At 31.9% G+C, this 25,215-nt stretch overlaps 2 protein-coding genes across 2 annotated transcripts; one reads left to right on the top strand and one right to left on the bottom strand.

The window, feature by feature from the left end:
* Positions 1-1,790: 1,790 nt before the first annotated feature.
* Positions 1,791-6,183, bottom strand: LOC7484586 (wax ester synthase/diacylglycerol acyltransferase 4). Its single transcript, XM_024589145.2, has 5 exons — positions 5,935-6,183; positions 4,331-4,906; positions 3,134-3,490; positions 2,207-2,344; positions 1,791-2,116 (listed from the first exon to the last, which is right to left on the bottom strand). Exons 1-5 carry the CDS (start codon positions 6,121-6,123, stop codon positions 1,958-1,960), a joined length of 1,419 nt encoding a protein of 472 aa, XP_024444913.2. The 5' UTR covers positions 6,124-6,183; the 3' UTR covers positions 1,791-1,957.
* Positions 6,184-12,506: 6,323 nt separating this feature from the next.
* On the top strand, positions 12,507-15,633 carry LOC7484587 (wax ester synthase/diacylglycerol acyltransferase 11). Its single transcript, XM_002323670.4, has 5 exons — positions 12,507-12,881; positions 12,965-13,540; positions 13,669-14,025; positions 14,166-14,303; positions 15,255-15,633. The coding sequence occupies exons 1-5, from the start codon at positions 12,693-12,695 to the stop codon at positions 15,414-15,416; spliced, it is 1,422 nt and encodes a 473-aa protein (XP_002323706.1). The 5' UTR covers positions 12,507-12,692; the 3' UTR covers positions 15,417-15,633.
* The last annotated feature ends 9,582 nt before the right edge of the window (positions 15,634-25,215 follow it).

The following is a 25,215-nucleotide window of genomic DNA, read 5'->3' as shown; positions in this document are numbered from 1 at the left end:
ACAATAATGATAAACACTGTAATGCATATAAGTGAAGGGACCTTAGGCATGCTCGTGCATGTTCTCTTCTAAATTCCTTAATCCTTGACTTTTCCATTAACATTGAATCTTCTCATATGTGGAAAATAGCCAACAGGAGCTGTCATTGAGCTGTCATTGAATTGAATTGAATCCTACCAGCTTTTAGAGTACTGTTTAATTAATTCACACCATAATTTATGGCTTTGAAGCTGGAAGATGTTACAATATTGCCATACATATTTGATAAGTAGTAATAAAAAGAAAAGTTCAATAAATTAAACTCTAGTTCCATTCCTGAAGAACCGCTCGGAAAACAGGAATATATTTCTTATAAGAATTACTTGGATCAAGGTGATCCATCAAATAATCGTCGAGCAGAATGATTGATTCGTACTTGAAGACACGTCCTAGTTCAGTCTTGATTTAGACACGTCCTAGCAGAATGATTGTTATTTAAATATTAGCTATATAAAAAAAAAAGACAAGAAAACTTGAGAATTTTTAAAAGGAAAAAGATTGTATTAAAAGGCAGTAAAGAATAGCGAAGAAGAAGTACAAAACGAATCTGTTGGAAATGAAACGACAGACCATCTATATTGAAACTTAGCAAATCTATAGAGCATTTACTAAGAAGCTAAATAATTAAAATAACACCGAAGAACAATAGAAACAAGAGAACCAAAAGCTGTGAGAGTCAGCATCCAAGAAAGAGTGCATAACCAAGACGCTACAGAAACAGAGGATGAAGCAGCTTCTTAATGTGTTTTTTTAATAATTTTACGAGTTTAACATACCTGAAAATTTTGGTAAAATAATTGCTAAAAAATAAAATAAAAAATTATAATTTATATTTCAAACTTTGATTCTTTTTACAAGTTTTTCATCAAGTTAGAGTTAAAAAATCTAAATATAAAATTAATCTAAATTAAAATACACAGTATTACGAGCAGAAATCCAAATTCATTTAAACCTTTAAATGGATCTTCAAAATTCAGGTTAGAATCTTACCTTCAACAAAAAAATTTTATTTTCATACTAAATATTAAAAAAAAGATATATCTTAAGCTTTACATATCAAAATTATGCGATTAAAAATTCTAAATTCAATTATACATTTGGGGCTACAACCTTTTAAAGGGCTCTAGAGCAGAAAAAATTATCTTAAAGAAGAAAATCCAGACGAGTTTTATTTCTTGATCTGATGGTAAACTAGTGGTTAGAAGTCTTGTCATTAACAAAAAATCTAATGGGATCATTTAGATTTTCTCGGTAGCTTATAACCTCCTAATCTTTAGCCTTGATATCTTACCATGAAAGCTTTCTATTGAGATACAAAAACACATGACAAGGGACATTTTTTGGGAACGTCTTGGATTTTGGAATTTTCCTAAAGGACTTCTTTAGCCTTAATAAACTATCTTAGATTATTAATAAAAAAAACTTAATGAGGACGAACTCTTTAGTTTTGTTTTATGTATGATGAATAAAAATATCCATACATACAACATTTGTGTTTGATGTTATGGTATTGGAAATGATTCAAAGTATTTTTTGTTTAGAAATACATTAAAATAAAAAAAATTTATTTTTTAAAAATAATTTTTGATATCAGCACATCAAAACGATCTAAATACATAAAAAAATTTATTTTAAATAAAAAAAATTAAAATTTAAAAGAATGTAGTTTGCACACGTTTCCAAACATACCCTAGAAGCTTATCATCTTATACTTACACACATTAAAGGCAATTAGAAAAGAGTTCAATGGATTTTAGCAAAGAGATGCAAGATATAATTTATATATAATTAACTCAGCAAATATTTGACCTTGATCAAACTTGCTAGCTCCAACAACCATTAATTATAATTCAAAAGAGACCAGTAAATAAAGAGTAAGATTTTCGGAAACGAAATTATTCTATGATTTGATTCCCTCTCAATTCTTTTGCTGAATTTCACAGGCAACAGATTTGAGTATCATCTGGAAAGCTTCCTCTATGCACGACTTCAACTTTTGGGCATCTATGAAGCCCTTCTCAGCTCCCAATGTAAGCCTTAGTTTATCCACGTAGCTTACAATTGTTATGTTAAGACTCTGCAACCCCATCAACACATGTTATATATATACTGTTTTGTTGAAATTTGATAAGTGATTAATTAAATTTGACAAGTGATTATAACGTACCTGAGGATTGCCAGCAACGGCAAAGTACATGCCTTTGATTGGGTGATTAGCCAAAGACATCTTTTCCACTGGGCCAATCATATTTGTTACTGTCATGCTTGCGTTCACCATTGTTTTATGAATGTATTGGGCTGCTACCTGAGGCACATGGTTGATTAATTGATATCATTTTAGCAAGCATCCTACAAATGCATTTTAGGAGAATGAAAAGAATAAAAAATTGAAGTCTCAAAATGTAGCATTACCCATCTTTCTAATTTCCATCAAATGCCAAACACACCTCTTTCAAACCATTCACAGGGATCATAATTCTCTAACCATCAATATCCGTTTCATAGGCTTTTTTTCATATACCCTTTTCTCTCTTCTATGCCTCCCACAGAAAAACATGAACATTTTTTCAAGGGCTTTGTTTAGTAAGCTTGTAAACCATTCACAGAAAAATGTTTAACTGATAAGAAAGGCAGCATGATCACCTAAAAATATAAATTGCCTTCACTGCAGCTGCACCTATACTAGAGGTCTTCTGATTTTATAGAAGAGGGAAGTCTGGAATGATGTGTCGAACTCTCTGCTTCCACTGATGCACTCATGTGCGATGATAACGTTCTTGAAATTATCATTGAAAAAGCTACAATTATTACTACATAATTGTTATTGTTATATATCTTTAATGACATGTAACGATAATTTAATTGTGATATTTGATGTAACAATAGTTTTATCTAGATGTGAGTACTAATTTTAGAGGCATTAATTTAGTATAAATGATTTTAGATCCAATTAATATATATAAATATCCAAAATTGATATTATTTTAACTCCATATATGCATGCAATTACTTTAAATTTCATCATAACATTTACTTACAAGATGCCACTGAAATTCAATTTTGTTGTAGAGACCTTATAGATAAGCTAGCATACCTCATGTCCTTTTAATTTCTTCACGATCTCAATGAATGCAGCAGTGAGATAGACAGCCAAAGAGCTTCTCTTTCGCTTGATGATTTGCTGAGCTTTCCTGACAAATTCTATTGGATTTAACTCAGTACTGGCCACCAACTCAGGTAATTGGACATGCAAGAAGGCAAAATGGTTGCCCCATGGTGATTCTGCTTTGGGTTTTACCATTTCTGTAATTGACTGGTAACTACGAAACATTCTTGTATTAAGCATCACTAATGCTGTACAATTTGAATGATCGCTTGACCCTTTGCTCATTTCTTGCATGTATAAGCGGGTTCCCAAGAGAATTGCTCCAGTAATAACATCATTTATTGTCTGATATATATCAAGAAAACCAAATTAAAAACTTGATGATGTAGAGAGATAAGAACAAAATAAAAGGGAAGGATTGTCTCATCAATCATTAGCCATCCCTTGTGTTAAAATTATCTCTACATGTAAACCAAATTAGGTTTCATTTTATTTCCTTCAAGATTAATAATTTTTTTTTGTTAAAGTTGATCCAATAATAATATAATCATGTTTAAAATTGTCTATGATTAGCAATTTATTTTCTTTTAAAACAATTTTAGATGGAGTTGCTTCTGGTTTTTTTACATGAAAATCTTAGCTTAGGTTTTATTAGAGCTTGCAACCAAATTTTTTTCTTTAATGGATATTTGATCAGAATTAACTTCATATTTTGCTTTCTTTTATTTTGGTGTGCATAGTGAGCTGGGAAATGGAAAGAACTGTTTGCATTTCAATATTCTAATCCTACTCTTTTCTACCTTTCATGGGACTCGCTTATAAAATTTGGACTTATTCTGCCTAAAAATCTTCATGTAATTTGGTAAGGAGATATATATATATATATATATATATATATATATATATATATATATATATGCATGGATAGCTAAGATTTTCATGTGAAGAAAACAATACGAAAGTTGATACCCTAGCCGTTAAGAAAAAAGAGATTTAATAATATAATCCTTATGTTTTTATCGATGTAATAACTTATTAGTTCATCTAGTTTTTCGAAAACTATAATTTAGTCATTTGACTGTCTGTAATTGCCGATTCATTAAGAACTCTAATGGTTTCTTAGCCAAAATGTTATTATTTTTTAAGAAAAACAACTAAATAGTACTTGAAATTAAGTAAGCTTACCACACCAAGAGTAGCCTTAATTTGTTTAATTTGACCAAGAGAGAATGTCATTGTGGTAGGAGCAATTGGTCGAAACTCAATTCCAATATCTCCTGATCGGATTGGAGACAGATCATCTTCAACTAAACTGCTCTTCATAAGGCTTCCTAAAAAATCAGACACGGTATTGAACAGCAAAGAGAAAATCTTGGGAACAGTCTTAAAGATTGTACGATGATCACCAGATGTGTCTACGCGTGGTTGGACAGAAGGCAATGTCAAGGGAAGAGAAGGGTTATCAGCTCTTTGTAGACATGAAAGAAGAGCCCCCATAAGAGAGTAACCATCTCCAATTGCATGGTGGATCTTGAATATTATAGTGCTTGCTGCATTACTTGTGGGGTATTTTATTAAATGAATTTCCCATAAGGGTTGGCTTTGTGGAAGTTGTAACATTGATAGTTTTGATAAGTAATCTTCAAAGTACTCGTCATAAAATTGTGGTGACATTTCTTCTGGGAAAATGGGGACAAAAACATGGTCTTTGAGCTCTACTTCCACCTTCTTCCATCTTTTTTCTCCATTCTCATCAATAACCTGTATCCACGTTTTCACTATTTGAGTCAAAGATTACTCATCAAAAGAAGAATAACATTAAAAAGCATAGTTTTCTAGTGAGAAATATATTCGAGGCATAATGCATTAATTGATCCAAAGTCTTCAGGTTTTTTTCTTAAAAAAAATTAGCATAGTAATCTAAAAATTTAGAGAGAATAATAAATATCATACTTTCACCTGCCCAATTAGTGTATCAAGGAAATTATTAGCTAGTTTATGAAACTATCATTTGACATTTGGCTCATGTGTTTTTTTTTTTTTTTTTTTGATAAGCTGTGTGTGCTTAATTAGTTGTTTCACACTTTTTTTATAAAAACAAAATTTCTTTTACCATAAAAAATCTCTCAATACTTAAATTCAGAAAAATATTATATAGTAAAGAGGACTAGAATGAGGCGTTTAAGAAGTGTAGACACCGTATTGGATAAGATATATATTGTACTTGCTATTGATTATTGTGATAGCAATTGACAAGACAAGGAGGCATAATTGAAAAAAAAAGCTTATGACTAGACTCCCGTGGAATTAATCTAGGATTCATACCCAATCGAGATAGTTAAAGGTTAGGTCGAGACCCAACACAAGTGAGGAGATCCCGACAACATAATGAACAGCTTGGATGTCCATGGTTTACTGTGAGGCCAAGGCCCAAACAATGTAGCGGATTGCAAAGCTGTCGACGGGTTTTTTTTGCCCATCAAGTTTTTTATCGGTCACAGGATCTGTAGGCCAAAATTGGCCTCCATAGGAATCTATTTGTAGGGAATATACAAAGAAGAGTAGGAGAAACATATCTGCTATATCTCTTTTCACAGTATAACAACCAGAATTTTACAAGGACTGAGATTGTTATTTGTTGAAAAAGATATAGTACTGCAGCATGTCTTTGAACAGACAAAAATGTAGCTTTTTTCCCGAAAAAAAGAAAAAGAAAGAAGAAAAAGTAATGAGACACATGTTCATACACTTGACAGAGGGGGCGAGAGAGAGAGAGAGAGAGAGAGTACCATGATGGAAGAGAAACGTGGGTTGATGGGGAGAAAAACATCCCTGACCAAAGGAATAGTTTTTGAGTCATCAATGGGAACTTCAGTCTCCAAAACACCAAGAACGGAGACGTTTAGAGCTGAGCTGTTGAAGTACTGTGAAGAAGGACTCACGGGCTCTAAAGCGTCTTCTTCTTTCTCCAAGACCATATCGTTTTCGTTTTGTTTTTCAGTAACGAGAGATGGAGAACCTGAATAACTTTTGCTGTATATCAGTACGTACTTCACATAAATATATATAGTAATATACAATTCATTTATTCCAGACCGAGGACATGTGTGTGTATTTTTTTTTTTAGTTTAACGTGGGTGTCCAGGCCAGTTTGTGCGCACCTCGATTAATCTTATGGGCCCTGAAATTAACGACCATGTAAGCCTCCAGTGGCCATCATATGAGCAACCACAGGGTCCGAACCTGAGATCACAAAGGGAGCAAATCTCTTGATCCCAAACTCTTATCATTGGATCACCACCTAAATAATTTGTGTCTATTCTTAAGTTATGGTGCGTGAGTCGTGACAATTGAATTGTGTATTTCATCTAGCTATCTTTTTTCTTATGACGAACTTCATGTGATTTAAAAATCAACCAGCAAATTACTGCTGATCTGTTGTGGGATGGATTAAAAAATATTTTGTAATAAAAAAAATTACAAGAACAGTCATAAATTTTTTAGCTTGATTTTTTTTTTTTATTATGAACTAAAAAGGTTAGGGAAATAAATGTTAGAAAAAAAATGTTGGTGTAAATAAAAAATTAAATTGAGAAGCTAAGAAATAGATGCAAATAAAGATTTTTTGTCATTAAGATTTATTTAAAAAAATTTATTTAATCATATATCAATATTTTTTTAAGAAAAATTATAATTTAAGTTCATTATAAATAAGATAACTTGCTACTATAATCTTTTTTTTTATCAATCTTTTTTTCTCAGTAAAAAATATAGTTTTTTTTTATGCACTCATTTAATAAAAATCAAAAGCGATTTGTATAAATATTCAAAAGATTTATAAAGATATAAAAAATAAAGATAAAAAATTATATTTTAATTAAAATCTCTTTATTTTGTTAATGAGATTCCATTTTTGGGGCCAAATTTGAACACACAATCCTTTACAGACAATTAAGCATTGTTTCAGATGCCCAGCTTTTAATGAATTAATAAATTAATGAGGATGAACTCTTAAGTTTTGTTTTATTCTCCTTCTGTGTATTCATTTAATTTCCTATAGATTTTAGAAACACAATTCAAACTACGTTTCTTAACAAAATAATTTTTTTATGTTTTCAAATCCTTTTAATGTGTTAATATTAAAAAAAATTAAAAATTAAAAATATATTATTTAATATATTTTTAAATAAAAAAACTTTAATCAATATCACATTCATAGAACCAAAATAGAAGGTCCAACTTTTAATTCATTAATAAATTAACGAGGACAAACTCTTTACTTCCTTTTAGGCCTAACTTCCCTGTTGCCTGAGACGCCCATCCAGCAATTAACGTATTAATTAATGAGCTGAACATCTTTAATTGTTTTAATTGCAAGAGTTGACTTCTAAACTCGGTTTAGTTAACAAAAACTTAAAACATGTAGGTTTTTTATGGTAGTTGTAGATGTAGTTTATTGTAAATTACAACAGTAAAAAATAATATGATGATATTAAAAGTATTTTAATTTTTATGATTGGTCCATTAGTAATTAAAATATTGTTTAGGTATATGTTAGTATTTTCTATTTTTTACACAGTAAAAATATAGTTTTGTCTCTAGATTTAACCATTTCTTAAGTTGTTGTTCACGGGGTGTTTTAGTGTTTTCAAAAACTTTGAAATAGTTAAAATACTTATTTACCTTTAAAAGCAAAAAAGATTGAGTTGTTGATCAAAGTTTTTTTTTTTTTTTTTTTTTGCACTTTGAAATATAGTAGAAATAATATTATACCCTTAGAAAAAATAAAAATCAAAGCATGCATCTAAGGACATTTGTGTACTTTTACTATAGTTTTTTCTTTTGTGATTCTTAGGTACTTGAAGGGCATTATGATATTTCTACGTTGGGAAACAATATTTTATACTAAAAGGATGCTAGTGTGTCACGTTCACACGCCAACGTGTAGGTATTGTCCATAGTGTTTGAGTGACGCATGGAAACTCATCTAGTGGTCAAACCTGCTCTTCTGCCATGTCATAATTGGATACACTATTGTGTCCTCTTCTTAATAACACAGCACGTGTCAGCATATCATGTTGGTTTCTTGTCGATGGTCGTTTTTTTTTTTCTTCTTTCTTTTCTCTTTCATCCAAAGAAAGTACATCTTTGTCTTCTTTTCTTTACGTTTGTCAATTTCAGTCCTTTTATTTCTTATTGTTTATTGCCATCCTTGGTCCTGTTATAAAAGTTTTAGTTATTTTTAATTTAGTTATTGAATTACAATTTTTTTATATATTATTTTTTCTTATTTAGTCCTTTTTTTTTCTGATTGTTTTCCCTTGGCTCATTTGTTAAAGTTTTCTTGATTTTTAATTTCATCATTCAATTAAAGTTTATGTTCTTTATTGTTTTCAATTTAACCCTCATTCTTTTGATTTATTTTCCCTTTTGTTAAATTTTAATTGTTTTTAAATTAACCCTTCAATTTAAATTTAATGTGTGTAAACACTGACTTATTATTACTAATGCACAACCCACTGCCAACTTGGTATCTTCTTTCCTAGTGTTTAAGAGTGTGTTTGAAAACACGGTTATTCAAACTATGTTTTTTTTTAAAATAATTTTTTTTGTTTAAAATTAATTTTTTTATATTTTTAGATTATTTTAATATATTGATATTAAAAATAAAAATATATTATTTTAATATATTTTTAAATAAAAAATATTTTAAACTGTAGTCAATGTCACATTTCCAAATACAAAATAGAACGTGCAATGATTCATTAATAAATTACGAGGACAAACTCTTTACTTCCTTTTAGGCCTAACTTCCCTGTTTCTCGTGAGACGCACATCCAGCAATTAATGTATTAATTAATGAGCTGACCATCTTTAATTGTTTTAATTGCAAGAGTTGACTTCTAAACTCGGTTTAGTTAACAAAAACTCTTAACACATATAGGTTTTTTTATGGTAGTAGTAGATATAGTTTACTGTAAATTACAACAGTAAAAAATAATATGATGGTATTAAAAGTATTTGGTAAAATTCAATCAAGCCCCTATTCTTCCAATTACTTTTAATTATGCTTGTAATGACCCCCAAATTTTTAATTTCATGCAATTTCACCCTTGTCAAACTCAATTATCAACCCTAAAATTGACCGCTATTTTAATTCTAGTTCTTGATTCTGAATTTGTGTATTTTGACCCTCAATTGACCAACAAACTTTTAATTTTTTCAATTTAGCCCTTGATTTGGTCAATTTCAGCCTTTGTATTTACATGTGTTTTTTAGTTTGGTCTTTTGTTTTGGATTTATTCAATCAAGTCCATAATTGTCCATCAATCTTCAATATTTATGCAATCAAGCCTCTTATTTGACCAAATTAACTCTTATAAACTGCAATTCAACCTTCATACTTTAATTTCTTCTAATTAAAGAGTAATTTGACTTCAAAAAATTAATTTATCTTACAATTAAGTCCTTAATAAATACAATTAGACCTTGAAAAATTCCATTTGAGTCCTTGAACATCCAATTTTTGATTCCTTCCTCAAATTGAATTTTCCTTTGCCAATATGGGCTTCATTAGTCAAAAATACATTGTCAAATTTTCCAATCTTGTATATTTTGATCTTCCTCAACACGTCTTTGACAATTTCTTAGGTGTTCTGGTATATTTTTCTCACTTATATGTTTTTTTATTTTCTTCTAATATATTTTCAATTTTTTGTATTTTTTTCTGATTTTTTTATATAAGGGCCTAAAAATGGATAACAACAGATGCCCCTTCTTTACAATACTTACAGAGCAAAGGCTTGTCAAATGCTTTGTCTAGTAAGTTTGTAAAGACAAATGAATTGTTCTTCAAAACTAATCTTCTTAAAACTTTTAGTTTGGTTAACCTGAAACTTTATCTTTGCAACAATCCCCTTCAATCAAGAATTATGATCACACTGTTTACAGCTCAGTTAGCCTGAAATTTTAATCTGGAGATTCCCTCTAACCAGAACCAAAATCTCTGTTTGCAGCTTGATTAACCTGAAATCTCAATCTAGTGATTCCTTTCAACTAGAACCAAAATCTTTGTCTACAACTTGGTTAATCTAAAATTCCAATCTGGTGATTCCCTTTAACCAGAACCAAAATGTTGCAGCTACTAGGAGAATTGTATGCTCACAACTATTCTCCTACATAACTGTTTTTTTTCCACCTCAGTTGACCTAAAATCTTGAATCTCAACGATCCCCTTCAACTGGAACTTTCCGAGGGTGTCTTTAACTATTTTAATTAACAAGGTTAGCTGGATTTCCTAAAGACATGGTTGACTTTCTTGGTGCTTCTTGATTGCAGAGTTAACCTATCTTTCTTAATGCAGTGTTGAGTTGATACTTCCCAATCACGAGGTTTAAAAACTTGATGCTTTCTGATTGCATGGTTAACCTGATTCTTCTTGATCGTGAGGTTGATCTTCTTCTTTTCTTGAGAACTTTCTAATAGTATAGTTCTTTTCACTTTTCTTCATAATTGCAAGGTTTAAATTTCTTAGTGTTTCCTGATTGCAGGGTTGACCTGAAATTTCTCGATCACAGGGTTTGAAAACTTGATGCTTTCTAATTGCAGGGTGAACCTGATACTCCCGATAGCGGTGTTTGAATTTGGTGTTTTCTTATTGGAGAGTTGACTTGATACTTATCGATTGTGGGGTTTGAATTTGGTGTTTCTTGATTGTAAGGTTTACCTGATACTTTCTAAGAACACACATGGAGAAGAATAAAAATCTAACTTATGAGCATGATATAGACGTAAAAGGGGGAAACAAAGACACCCAAAAATATACAGAAAATTATAATCAGGAGTATGACGAAACAAACACTCAAATGGAGATTTATTCTGGAGAACAAGAATAGACATGCGATTAATAAGGTATATTGATGGTTCAAAAGCATAGTTTCGGAATCGTAACATGCACTACATTGGCCTAGAATAGTGAGGCCGGTTTCGACAATGTGCCAATGTGTTGAAAGAACAAAAATAACAAAAATGAAAAACAAAAATAATAAGTAAAGCCCTACCAAAACCCCTTTCTCCAAAAAGAGAGAGAAAGCTTTAATTAACACTGAATTTGAGTTAAGTGCATGGCGAAGAGTCTAAGTCGTGTAATTTGGACGGGTTCACGAGCGGTGTGGCATCTTTGTACGGCGGCAGAGGCGGCAGCGGAAAAACAGAAGAGGATGTACAGGAGGTTTTCGGAACTAGGGGCAAGTAGAGGGAGCGTGTCAAAGACGTTAAATGAGTTCATATTGGAGGGTGGGAAAACAAGAAAAATCAATCTCACTGCTTGCATCAAAGAGCTCCGCAAGTACGGCAGGTTCGACCATGCCATTTAGGTAATGGAGTGGATGCAGAAGAGGAAAATGAACTTTTCCCATGTTGATCATGCAGTTTACCTAGATCTTACAGCAAAAACCAAAGGGATTGCTGCAGCCGAGAATTATTTTGACAACCTCCCACCATCTGTGCAAAATCATGTTACTTATTCAACACTTCTGAACTGTTACTGCAAGGAACTTATGTCTGAAAAGTCACTGACTCTTTTTGAAAAAATGGACAAAATGAAGCTTCTTTCAACTTCTATGCCTTTTAAAAATAAATATATTTTTAGATTTTGAAGTACATTTTTATTTTAAGAAAAAACTAGAAGAATAGAGGGAAGGTGTGTAACTCAAACTTTATACAAGGTACATTCGGTTAATGTTTCAAGATAAAAATATAAAATATAAAATGAAAAAAAAAATGTGGTCCTATATCTTAGTTATTTTCAGTTTTCCTTCTTTTTTCTGGTCTTTTTATTTCTGTTATAACATTCTAGCATTGATTTCTTTTTCTTTTTTCCATATTCTCTTCCTTTATTTCTCCAAGTTAGTTTCTTCTTTTTTTTTCTTCTATTTGGTCATGTCTCTGTATGTTGCTTCAGCTAATATGTTTTTAGATTAATTTCGAATAACATTTTTATTTTTTTAAAATAAAAAAACAAGGAGAATATGTCTTAATTGTGTTTGTTTTCTGATAATCACCGATAATTATATTAAAAAGTAGTTGTTAGCTATTTAAAAAATGATTGAACATTTAACAGAAAGAGTTATTACATACGGAATAATTATGTTTGTTTTCTTGTATCATGAGACGTTATCTAAACTCTACCTAGAAAACATTAAAAATTAATTTATGACTTCCTGATTGAGTTTATATGGATTAAAACAATCTACTTGATTGATGTAATGGACTAATATTACCATGGTTGTGACGGATATATAATGTGAATGGATGTATAGCATGTGATTGATTTCAAACATATAGAATTAATTTATATAATAATTTCTCGAATAAAAAATATTGCAACTCACATATGTAAATAACCTTTCAACCTTTCTAAAGCCATAGGGTTAGTTCTTCTTTCTTTGGTTTGTGCTCGTTATATACTCGGCAAAACAAATACCCTTCACCTTCCACGAACAATCTTCGGTGAATAGAGAATAAGAGTTGGGTCTTGAAACTAGAAATGGAGATTGTACAGGATCAAGAAATATCAGAACCTGTGAGTCCTTCAGGACAATTTCTGAGCAACTCTATTCTATCACTCTCTATCATAGCTGTTATGGAATTCGAAGCGCCTTTTGATGACTCCCAAGCTATTCCATTTCTCAAGGATGTTTTCCTCCCTGTCAACCCTCGTTTCTCCTCCATAATGGTACTCTTTCTACCTTAGTATCTTCATTCTTCTCCTTACTTTTGCATCAATAGCATCGACCAAATAGAGTTTTGAAATTACAGGTTGTAGATAAAGATGGAGTAAAGCGATGGAAGAGGGTGGAAGTGAGGCTCACGGATCATGTAAATTTTCCGGTTTTCACCACCGGAATGTCAACTCAATTTTATGATGAATGCTTTGATGAGTATCTTTCAAAAACGGCAATGGAGCAGTTGCCTCAAAGCCAGCCATTATGGGAAGTTCACATAATAAATTACCCCACAAGTCACGCAGCTAGTAACATGATATTCAAGCTACACCATTCCCTTGGTGATGGCTTCTCTTTGATGGGAGCTCTCCTTTCTTGTTTACAAAGAGCTGATGCTCCTCCTCTTCCCCTGACATTTCCTTCTGTTCATTTACACACCAATACGTATGGCAGAAATTCTAGCATGTTCCGAAAAGTGCCTAGATTTTTCTCCTCAGTTTACAACACTGCATCAGATTTTTGTTCAAGCTTTATAAAGAGTTGTTTGGTAAAGGATGACAAAACACCAATACGATCAGGGCATTCTGGAGTAGAGTTTCTTCCTGTTGCCATAACAACAATGGCTTTCTCTCTTGATCAAATTAAACAAATCAAGGCCAAGCTTGGAGTGGTAAGATCAAGACAACTTCAATTTCTTCTTAAAAAACTTCCGTGCCTCCTCTCAATTTCAAAGCCTAGAACTTAATTAATGACATATAATTTTCTCGTTGAATTAATTACGTTTCTTGGTAATTGCAGACAATAAATGATGCGATTACTGGAATCATATTCTTGGGAGCTCGGATGTACATGGAAACAGTGAGCCAAGGATCAGGCAGTGCATGTAGTACATCATTGGTGCTGCTTAACACAAGAATGCATGGAGGCTACAAGCCAATCCAAGAAATGGTAAAACCTGATGCTGAGTCGCCATGGGGCAACCATTTTGCTTTCTTGAACGTACGAATTCCAAAGTTAAGAGATGCTGAGGTTAAGAATAATCCCTTAAAATTTGTCCTCAATGCAAGAAAAATCATCAAGAGGAAGAGAAGCTCTTTTGGTGTTTACCTCACTGCTAAGTACCTTCAACTTGCTGCGAAATTTCGAGGTCCAAACGTATGGTACTTGCCTTTTTTTAGTGAAATACTTATTTAGGACCTCTTGTTCTTTTTCTTTTTCTTTTTCTTTTAAGGGTGGACATTACTATATAGTATATACTACTCCATGTTATGATTTTTGAGATCTTGCTCCTGTAGGGAGCATCGAAGTACATATATGGCACAATGAAGAATACAAGCATGGGAATCTCAAATGTAAGGGGGCCAATGGAGCAGATGGCCTTGGCTAACAATCCAATTAATGGGCTATATTTTGTGGTGACAGGAGCACCTCAGGTATATGAATGTTCAAGTAATTTTCAAACAGTAAATTATTCATCGTGTCCCTGGAATTTCAATGTGATTATAATTCAGTCCTTCATATTTGGAAACCTCTTACTTACAGTCTCTTCAATTTTATTTACCGTTGTCTTATTTAATCATTAGTTGTTTTTCTTTAAGATGTGTTTGGGAGTGTGATACCGGTTGTTTTTTAAAGTACTTTTAATTTACTCAGAAATGCGTCTAAATAATATTTTTAAAAAAAATTATTTTTTACATCAACACATCAAAATAATATTATGAGAATACTAAAAAAATATTAATTTTAAATAAAAATAAAAATAAAATTTAAATTTTTTTAAAAGCACTTTTAAATCCAATATATTATTTTACAATTTAGATTGTTGTTGTAAACAACACAGCAATCAACAAGAATAATGCACTTACACATAGTTTTCATACATAAAGGCATTGTGGCAGTTTTTTTTTTCTAAGTTTGTTCCTTCTTCTTTTTTTTTTGTCAGTATTTTGCTTTGGTTATTGGTTTTATGATATTTTCAATATAATCTCAATGATTATCCAAAAAAAAGAAGTATTATAGTAATTTTTACTGTTGTAGTTTGAAAAGATAGATTCAAGAAAAACTAAAAATTATAAATTTTTCTTAACCAATATTTTAAAAGAGAGTTTTTAGTGGGACTCATGCAAAACTATGGTGTTTATTGATTAAAAAACATTTTTAAATATGTGGTTGACACAAAACATAGACCACACCACACAAAAAAAAAAAAAAAATCAAGCCTAAGTTGTAACTGCATTGAAACCCTAAGGATTAAAAAACAATTCACTCATTTTCAAAGGATAAACACAAACATTATGAAATGATGCTATTTCTTTTTTCTTTTTTCTTTTTCAATTTGGAACATCATTGCGATTATGACATGGTTTGTTTTGGTGCAAATGCAGAGCCTTATGGCAGGAGTAACAAGCTATGTGGGGAAGCTTCGGGTTTCTCTGCTTGTAGAAAAAGACTTCATCGATCCACAGAAGCTCAAGTCACACATAGAAAAAGCATTTGATATGATATTCGAAGCTGCATGCAGGGAAAGTACTCCACCAGCCACTTAAAGATCCCAGCAAGCAAACAGCTTTATTTTGTTTTTATGATAATCAAGTAATAGTATTGATGAAAGCTAGCCATTTACTGGTCGCTAACCTTCTTAAGCAAACAGCTTTCTCATTTAGTAGTCACTATTGTTGGAAGAATAAATATAATTGCGTGCCATTGTTATGAAGCCGTACTATTTTATTTTTTTTAAGCGTTATATTCACATGGTTTGCTGTTTGTGTATGGAATTAAATTCATTTTTTTTCATATATCAAATGCAAATCATAATCGTAGAACTTCAATAGAGACGTGTGCAAAATATTACAATAAAGAAAATATTATTCTTCCAATTTTCTTTTATTTTCTTTTTCTTTTTTCTTTTTAAGATTCTGATTATTTTCAACCACTACTTCATCCCTAATTTCTCCAGGAAAATAACCAAATAATAATATCTAATTTGAAACTATCAATTAGAAAGTTTCTATTATTTGATGTACAAAAATAAATAAATAAAAGAAAGTTACAGAAATGAAATATCGCCTGCATGTATATAAGAGATCTAGAAACCAATTGCAAAAAAAAAAATCAATTTTATTACTTGAAAGATGGCAAGATCATATATATTAATAACCTTTAAAATATTAAAAGAAAAGCGTTATTTTTTATTTATGATTAGGGAATTCTTTTTATATCAGTTTTCACATGTATATATATTGAAACTAAGTCCTCCTCTTCGACGTATTCAAAGACGGATTATTCTTTGGTAAGATTTCATAAGAATTTTTTTATAAAGTCTAACCTAATATTTGAATCTTAATAACTAAGAAAGGGTCATAGATTTAGCCATCATATATATATATATATATATATATATATATATATATATATATAAAAACCAAATATAAATTATATAATTCCTAAAAAATCCGAGCAAGCAGATAGTTTTCTCATTGCCACTCCTGATTGACAGATACCATTCAAATAAATGCATGTGACTATTGTTGAAAAAAGAAAAATATTCACATGGTTTGTTGTTTGTGTATGGAACTAAATTACTTTTTCTTATATATTAAATACAAGTCATTGTTGTTACCTATTGTTTTGGTCCCAACATCCAAAAATACAAAAAATACAAAAAAAATATTGGAAGAAAACTATATATATATATATATATATATATATATATATATATATATATATATTAGTGAGAATATGGAACAAATGGCTAGGATTGCTAGCTGATTGGGCCAAGCCCGAACATCTAGCAAGTATTTTGCTGGTGAGTGCAATGTAAAAGCTAGATAAAGAGGTCACCCACCACCTTTACGTTTAGACGATGCATATAACCCCCTCCATCCTTCTTCAAATTAGTTGAATTCAAATTAGTTCAAGAATATTTCTTACAAAAAAAAAATACTACTATTTCTAATGCTATAATAACTACAGTAAAAAAGCATTTCATTTAAGTTTTCAGGTGTAATATGGATGAACACTTATCTTAATACAACAAATTGTTAATTCAGTGGTCTTTTTTTATGTTTACAAATTTATCTTGCAAATATCTTTTTAATAATATCGGGGTTATGAAACAACATATTTGAACTTAGGTTGATTTTTGGTTTCGGGTTGACATCAGTTTTGAGATAGTTTTTAGGTTTTTTGAGGTCATAGTAAGATTTATTACAGTTCATGTGGTGTTTTAGAGTTGTTTTGGGCCAAAAATAAGTTGAAAAACGGGTTTTTCGGTCAAAAAAACTTAAGCTTTTTTGGTCGCATTGTGGTTGGAAACTAGACAAATCAGACGACACGTTGTCCAATTGTTTTTCATGTTGTAACCCATTTTTTGGTCCCCACAAAATATATATAAAAATATATAGCCAAAGGAGGTTAAAAAAATAACAGGAGGCAGAAGCGCTCAGAAAATGGTTGGAAAATTGGTCAATGAGGTTAAAAATACAAAGATTGGATTTTTTGACAGTATATTCTTGAAGGAGGAGAGCCCTGTTGAGAAGGAAAATTTGAAATTTGAGGAGAAAAGCCCAAATTTGGATGTTTATGGACTTAATTGGATTTTTAAATGAATTTATAGGAGATTTGATTGTAAGAAAAATTGATTTTTAAGTCAATTTGGGCTTTAATTAGAAGAAATTTAAGTTCTGGGGCCAAAATATATTTTTTAGGAATTTATTAGGTCAAATCAGGGGTTTAATTGCATAAATATTGAAGTTTAAGGGCCAATTGGGGACTTAATTAAGAAAATCCGAAACCAGGGACCAAATTGGAAGAGGCGCGTAAATGGAGGGGCTGCAATTATTCGGTTCAGGGGCCTAATTGAAGAAATTGAAAGTTTATTAATCAATTGAGGGCTCAATTGCATAAATCAGAGGCCAAGGACCAAACTGAAAAACGCGGCCAACTATAAGGGCAGGGACTAATTTTGGCAGGGGCGCAATTGAAATGAACAAAAGATGATTGAGGGCTGCTTTGCAAATTGACGCGTTTTGGCGTCTTGCTGGACTTAAATGAAACGGCGCGTTTTGCCTAAAACGACGCCGTTTCATGCAAAAAAAAAAAAAAAAAGAGAAGATCGGAACAGTGTCGTTTTGAACGACACTGTTCCTCTTTCTTCCTCCCATGGACGTGCAGCAGGGGAAGAAAGCAAAATGGTGGGTTTTTCTTCTTCAAGTGTGCTGCCTCTCTCTTGACCGCATGCCTTGCCAGAAAACCGAGGGAGCCGCACCTCGCCAGCCACGCCCGCTGGCCGACCACCCGCCGCGCGCCATGCAGAAAACAGGGGAGTAACGTCTCGACAGCTGCACCCGAATGGCCGACCAACCGCCGCAGCCCCTGCCCCCCATGTGCAGCCATAAAAAGCCCCGCCTCTTGGCTCTATAAATAGACCCAAGAACACAGAAGAAGGAGAGGAAGAAAAGGGGAGGGAGACCCGAAAGAAGGGAGAACCGAGAGGAGAGAAAACAAAAAAAACAGACCGAGAGAAGAGAGGGAAGGGAAGAAAAAAAAGAAAAGAAGATCAAAACATAGGAAGAGGAAGGAAGAGTTGAAAACTTGAAAGAAAAAACCAAACTGGGAGGGTCACGGGAAAACACTAAAAACAGAGCACCGCCGCTGCTGCTTGGAGCCGCCGTCCGTGAGCCAAGACACCGCCACCGGCCTCCGCCACAACACCGCCAGCGACACAGCCAGACACCGCCTCCCCGCGCCAGGTAAACTTTCCTTCCCCCTCATGTTATTTCCGTGACCTGCATTTCCTTCTGCATGCAGAACATTCGTTCTGCATGCAGGAGAAGGGGGGGAAAATAATTCCCCCCGTTCATTTCTTGTGCTGGGCCAGACTTGTTCTGGCCCAGCTAATCTTGTTAATGGGCCAGGCTGATCCTGGCCCAGCCCGGTCTTCTGGGCCTCTTCTAGCCCAGAAGAAAATAATAGTATTTGGGCCGAAATCGGCCCAATCCATTTTGGGCCGAAATCGGCCCACCACCTTTTGGGCTGAGTCCGGCCCAGTGGGTTGGGCCAGACCAGCCCAGCCCATATTAATATTATATATTATATTTTGTATTATTTATATATATATATTTGAAAAATTACGAAAATTCTTCAAAAATTATTTCAAATAATATGTGATTTTTTTGTAATTTTATTACTGTATTTTGATTAATATCGGTTTGTATTTTTATACTGTAAAGATACAAATCCGGTATTAAAATTCCCGGTTTTCATCAAAACATCAAAGATTTTCAAAATAAAAAAGTTTCTAAAATATCTTTAAAAATATTGTTGATTTTTCCTGCATATTTGTATCAAAGTGGATTAATATTTGGTTGTATTTTTATACCGTAAGGATACAAAGCCAGTATTAAAATACCCGATTTGCGTCAAAAACGTAAAAAAAAAAATATATATATATATATAATTAAAAAATGTTTTGTTTTAAAATACGGCCTAGTCTCTCCAACATATATATATAAATATCATAACATCATATTTTCACACAAACAAAGGAAATTTCAAAACAATATATGTATTAGCATGCATTTTGGCTTTAATAACCCGTTTATTCAAGCCATGAGAACTAGGCCAATATTTCAAAAATTCAAAAAAAATCTTTTTGTCTTCTTTTAGTATTTGAGATTACGAATTTATACGTAAGACGTATTCCTGATATAAAAAATATGGTTTTTCATAGACGTTAGAATGGTTAGGTTTTACCCGATAAGATAAGGACCTCCTTATTGAGAAGGACTTTTCTTGAACCATAGACGGACCAACATACATAGACGTTAGAAGGATTAGGTTTTACCCCTTAAGATAAGGACCTCCTTATTGAGGAGGACTTTTCTTGAACCATAGACGGACCAACATACATAGACGTTAGAAGGATTAGGTTTTACCCGATAAGATAAGGACCTCCTTATTGAGGAGGACTTTTGTTGAACCATAGACGGACCAACAACTAGGAAACACAACGAGACCTTGAATTTTATCAGACAAATAAACAATGCAGCTTACCTTAGGTAGGGCGTATTTGGGGTGCTAATACCTTCCCTTTACGCAACCAGTCCCCGTACCTAATCTCTGAGACCAGTTAGGGTTCCTAGTGATCAAAATACTAGGTGGCGACTCCCATTCCATTTTCCTACCAACAAAAGACAATATTTTCTTGTCTCCCCACATTTGCCAGATAGATACCATACACACTTCCTAGATTTTAAAAAGTGGAATATTCGCCGCGACGTCGCGCACCCGCGACATTTCAAAAAAAAAAAAAGCCTAGTTGTGCAAGCCTGCCAAGGGAGGCCCGCACGTGAGCCCTGACAGAATGGGTCAGGCGAGCTTGCCTAGCCTTTACTTGTTTTTCTAATTCTTTTTTTCAATTAATGATTTTTATGATTTTTTCTCTAAATTGTTTTAATTTATATTTAGATTAGTAAATATTCTCTTTTTCATTTCGTTTAGAGAGTCTTTTCTAAATGATGATTTTCTTTTGTTATGCATTTACATTTAAAAAGTTTTTTGGATTCATCTATAATTTATTTATTTTTTTGTATAGATGAACTTTATTTTTAAAATAAAAAAAATTATTTCCAGATAATATTTCTAATATATGCAGCATTGCATGGTATTTTTTTCCCCTTTATTTTATTCAATCAATTTAATTTGTGTCTCTATTTCTATTATCATTTGCTTGAATAAAAAAATTATTTTAATAAACAAATTTAGCAAACAGAATCGAGTCAATGTCTAGTCTTTCCAGATTAAATATCTTAATCTACACTTGTCTCTCAATTTTTCAAGTTTTATTATTTGATATCGTTAATGAATTTTTATTTATTTATTCGCATTCTTGATTTATTTGATTATATATGCATAAAATTCTTGATTTGAACTCAAATTTTTTAAACTACATAAACGTGTTGAAAAAACCTAAAAATACAATTGTTTTACAAAAAATAAAAATATCTAACATACAGTGAAACACAGTTCACATAACTAGTTCTACTCTATATAGAGTTGAAATAAGAAAAATTACTAAAACTATCTTTACTATCAATTTTTTTAAAAGCTATCTTTTCAAAGTCAAATAATGTATGATAATTTAACTAGAATTTAATAAATACTAACCTGATTTAATTTAAATGACTTTTTTAATAGTTTTTTTATTTAATAGGTAATAAATAAAATATAAATATTAAATTTAAAAATAAAATTGATTAGAGCTCATCTCGAGAAATATATAAATTGCTTTTCAAATTAAATTCGTTTGATGGTAAAAAATTAATTAGAAAATTTTATCTAATTAATTACTCATAATCTCCTCGATTCCCCTTAGCTTTAAGGGACATTGAATTTATTTACTTGAATTGAAAGGATATTTATTTTACTTCGATGATCAACAGATTTATAGGAATCGATGTCTAGACTTTTGAACTAAGTTAGTGACATATCAATTTATTATTTTGATTTTCAAAATTTTGTTTTGAAAATATAAAAGTTCACTCGAAGTTTTTTTCTATAGATGTATTTATTTTATGTCATTATCTTTATAACCAAACATGTTTTTAACTTTTGTGTATTTATCCTTTCTATTTTGAAACACTAACATAAAACAACCAAAATAAATAGATGATGCAATCCAACCCACATCAAAGAATCCATTAGTAGTTCCAATAGGCTTAATCACAAGGGTTAGGGAAAATAAAGTTCAAGGAAGCCTTTAATGGGCTTTTGCAAGACATATAGGCCAAGGTGGACTACAAAAAAGCAACAACCCAAGAAGATCAAGCCTTAATAAATTTTATTCATATTCAAGATGGGCTTAAGGATGGTTTCGACCAAGGGAGAAATTTCAGCATCATTGGGCTTGTTTTGTCAAGTATTTTGTATTTTCTAATCCAACAAGGAAATCATGAATTATTTGGAGAAAAAAGCCTAATCTATCAAGGAGATTTAATTGGTAGAAAATCCTACTCTACCATGGACATTAAGGTGGCAGCAAACTAGGATTAATGGGATAAGAAAATTTCCTAGTCTATTTTTAAAAGAGAAGTAGCAGCATGGAGAGACTTTACATCCAAACAATTATTTTTTATGTATTTGTTTAGCTATTAGTTGCAGCACTATAAGATAACATTTCATAATATTTATTTTATTATTTTTATGCCAGTTAATTTGTTTTGGGATTATTTAGGGCCTAATTTCAAATTGGATCATGTGAAGCTGTCAAGTTGTATTAGGTTTTTATTTCCAAGATTATAAATACTTTTTTTTATAAGACTTAATTTGCATATTGAAATACACAAAAAGTTGTTGCATATTGTAGCATTGAAAATAAAGATTTGCTTGCTTAGTTCTTGATTAAACTACACTCTTCAAATAATTGATCAATCTTTTTTGTATTAGGTGAGGACATTGTGTGAGGGTGTTTATTATAGTCTTGGTGTTTTTGGGTAGGTCATCCATTATGTGCTCAATTATTTATCTCAAGCTTAAATTAGATAGATCTTGGGTTTACGAATTCAATTAAAATTCCAGTAGGGTTCACATCAATAGATCTCATGATACAATTGAAATTGTTTAGGAAATGATTTTAAAGAAAAATATTTTAAAAATATAATTAAGAATGTTGATGCGTATACACAATCTTAAGTAGTCAAGTCTATCTTCAATACAAGTTATGATCTAACAAACTTTATTTTTGGAGCCACTAAGAAATATTTAGCTCTTATTAAAAGCAATTTGGCAAAAATTTTTCTCAAGTAAATAATCACAAAGAACTTTATGCATTACATCAAAAATGAAAAATGAAAATATTTTTCATTTTCTTTCTTTTTAATTAAACCCCCTCTTTTAAAAGAATTTTAAATCAGCTAATCAAGGTTGATTAGCCATCCTTTTTTTGATATTAAAACTATATGGGCCTACTAGTCACCTAAGCCAAGCCCAAGCGACCAACATGGTCACCTATTTGAGCGACCAAGCTTATAGTTCGTAGCCACTGGCCAACCCATTTTCCTTTCTCTCCTTTTTTTTCTTTTTCTCTTTTTTTTTTAACAAATAAAGCTACATGGCACATACCTCTATATAATATTATATGAATAATCTGACAATTTTACACTATAACTCACACTTTTTCTATCTGCACACACAACATTATTATAGGATAGGCGTTGTATTCTATCACTAATAGTTACCTTTCTGTTATGCCCACCAGCCACATAAAAGACCAATAAAAATAAATATACCTTATAACACATCAACTTTTCCTCCAAACACGTACTAGGCATAGAACCCATAGCAACTCATACCAACCAATGAGCCATCTTGGTTGGCCAATAATATGATTTCCTCCTCCATTAAGAAAGTTTAAACTTAGTGTATAAATACACTTAGTCTTACCAGGCCTTTACCTACTTTGAACAAAGTCAAACAGAGGCTAAACCAAAATACACACAACATACTTTTACTTTTCTTCTTCTATTTAACATCTTCTTCTCCTCTACAATACCAACTTAAGTATTGGAGAGTCCCTCGTTCCATAATGGACTTATTTTTTCAGGAACTCTAGGCTCGCATGCTCAAGATTCATAGCAGACCATGGAAAGCCCAACATTTTTTATGTGAATTTTTTTTCATTACTCCATTATTAGCATTGTCTATGGAAAACTGAATAAAAAGGCTAGTTCATTCATTTTAACCTTTCACCAAAAACTTTTTCCATAGCTGACAAGACTTCAATATGGGGGAAAAGTGACTTGTCTCCCCACCACAGGGACTCCAGCTCCCCTAGATAACAACTCTTCAACTAAGTATAGTTACTCAATGATGATGTCGCGATGATGCAACTGCATCTTCACACTCTGCCTCTTACACAAGAAGAAGAAGAAGCTCTTATGAATGCCCCCACCAAGTTTGCAATGAAGACTCTGATTCCTTAAAAAGACAGGGATGAAGCTATACCCATAGCTTTCACACAAGCCGCTCTAAATAATCTAGATGCCATCAATCTTTATCGTCTCACTTATGCATTAGAAAAAGACTTCGGTGAGAGACAAACTTCATAACTTTATTAGTTTGTCAGTAAGAACTCAACCTAGTAGAATAATCTCTACTTTGTCATAAAATCCTCCACACTCGACTCTTTAAGAACTATGTCTCTGTAAAACTCAGTCTAGACAATTATAAGGGACTCATAGACCCTCAAGAGCATATACAAAATGTAAAAAGCATCCTAGAGCTTATCATACAAGACATTGATGTTATGTGCGGAGTTCTTCACATAACTTTTTATAGATCTTCACGTGCAAGGTACCATAACCTAGATCCTGGCTTTATTCTCCATTTTTATGGTCTTAGCTCCAAACTAATCTTTTACTTTAGCATAAGCATTTCTGTCAAAAAAGCACCACAAAGATCTTTGCAATCATACAACATGAAGATGAAAGCACTATAGCTTATCTCCAATAATTTAATGAAGAGATGCTCAATATGAAAAGACTCTTTCAACCCATATCCACAAAAGCTCTAATTAATAGAGTATACAAATATTCTCTATATGAAAGATTGTACTCCCTCCCGATAAAAATCTCATAGCATCAAACATGTAATAGAAAATTATGTCATGGTAGAAAAAGTTATCTTTACCAGACAAGGTCACCCATATTCTTACACACAAGTAGAGTCTTCACCATACCATTAATCTCTAATAAGAGCATCCAAAAAAAGCACCAATAGGTATATCCGTGATCGCCTTACATTTCTTGAGCTCATGATTATACATCTGACCACCACACGAACTAAGGTGCTAGCTGTTATAAAATGGAAAGCATTTATGCAATATCTTCCATTTATGAAAAGCAACACAAACATAAAGAATTGTAATAAGTTTTGTCTATTTCACTATGACAATGGACATGATACTAAGAAGTGGCATGCACTTAAAAAAAAGATAAAATGATTAATCATTAGAGGTTACTTCCACTAGTTTATGAAAAAAAAAAAAAAAGCAATCAGAGCTAGGCAAAGAAACTTGTGCACTTACATATGATGAGCTACTCGAGATCAAATAATCCCCGAAGTATCTCTAAAGATTTGTATCTCCATGTATTGTGTTTTTCAATAAAATAGTATTGTTTCTCCATGAAATCTATTTTGTCTCCCATTTGGTCTCCATGACTCCAAATACATCTTCATGATAAAATCTACATTAAATCTTTATGCATGTCTCCAGGTTCCCATAGCCACTTACCTACAAGTATCGTGACCAATTGTCTCTAAAAGGATCAGGGATCCTTCTTCAAAAGT

This window comes from Populus trichocarpa, chromosome 17 (genome assembly GCF_000002775.5).
Source record: "Populus trichocarpa isolate Nisqually-1 chromosome 17, P.trichocarpa_v4.1, whole genome shotgun sequence".
Taxonomy (NCBI): Eukaryota; Viridiplantae; Streptophyta; class Magnoliopsida; order Malpighiales; family Salicaceae; genus Populus; species Populus trichocarpa.
This window is presented reverse-complemented; position numbering and strand designations above follow the sequence as displayed.

Excerpts from the sequence above, each read along its gene's own strand:
- LOC7484586 (XM_024589145.2), bottom strand. The coding sequence starts at position 6,123 with ATGGTCTTGGAGAAAGAAGAAGACGCTTTAGAGCCCGTGAGTCCTTCT. Across the intron at positions 3,491-4,330 it reads TTAAGGCTACTCTTGGTGTG|ACAATAAATGATGTTATTAC; the intron begins GTAAGCTTACTT and ends GATATATATCAG. Across the intron at positions 2,117-2,206 it reads CCGTTGCTGGCAATCCTCAG|AGTCTTAACATAACAATTGT; the intron begins GTACGTTATAAT and ends ATGGGGTTGCAG.
- LOC7484587 (XM_002323670.4), top strand. The coding sequence starts at position 12,693 with ATGGAGATTGTACAGGATCAAGAAATATCAGAACCTGTGAGTCCTTCA. Across the intron at positions 14,026-14,165 it reads CGAAATTTCGAGGTCCAAAC|GGAGCATCGAAGTACATATA; the intron begins GTATGGTACTTG and ends TTGCTCCTGTAG. Across the intron at positions 14,304-15,254 it reads TGGTGACAGGAGCACCTCAG|AGCCTTATGGCAGGAGTAAC; the intron begins GTATATGAATGT and ends GTGCAAATGCAG.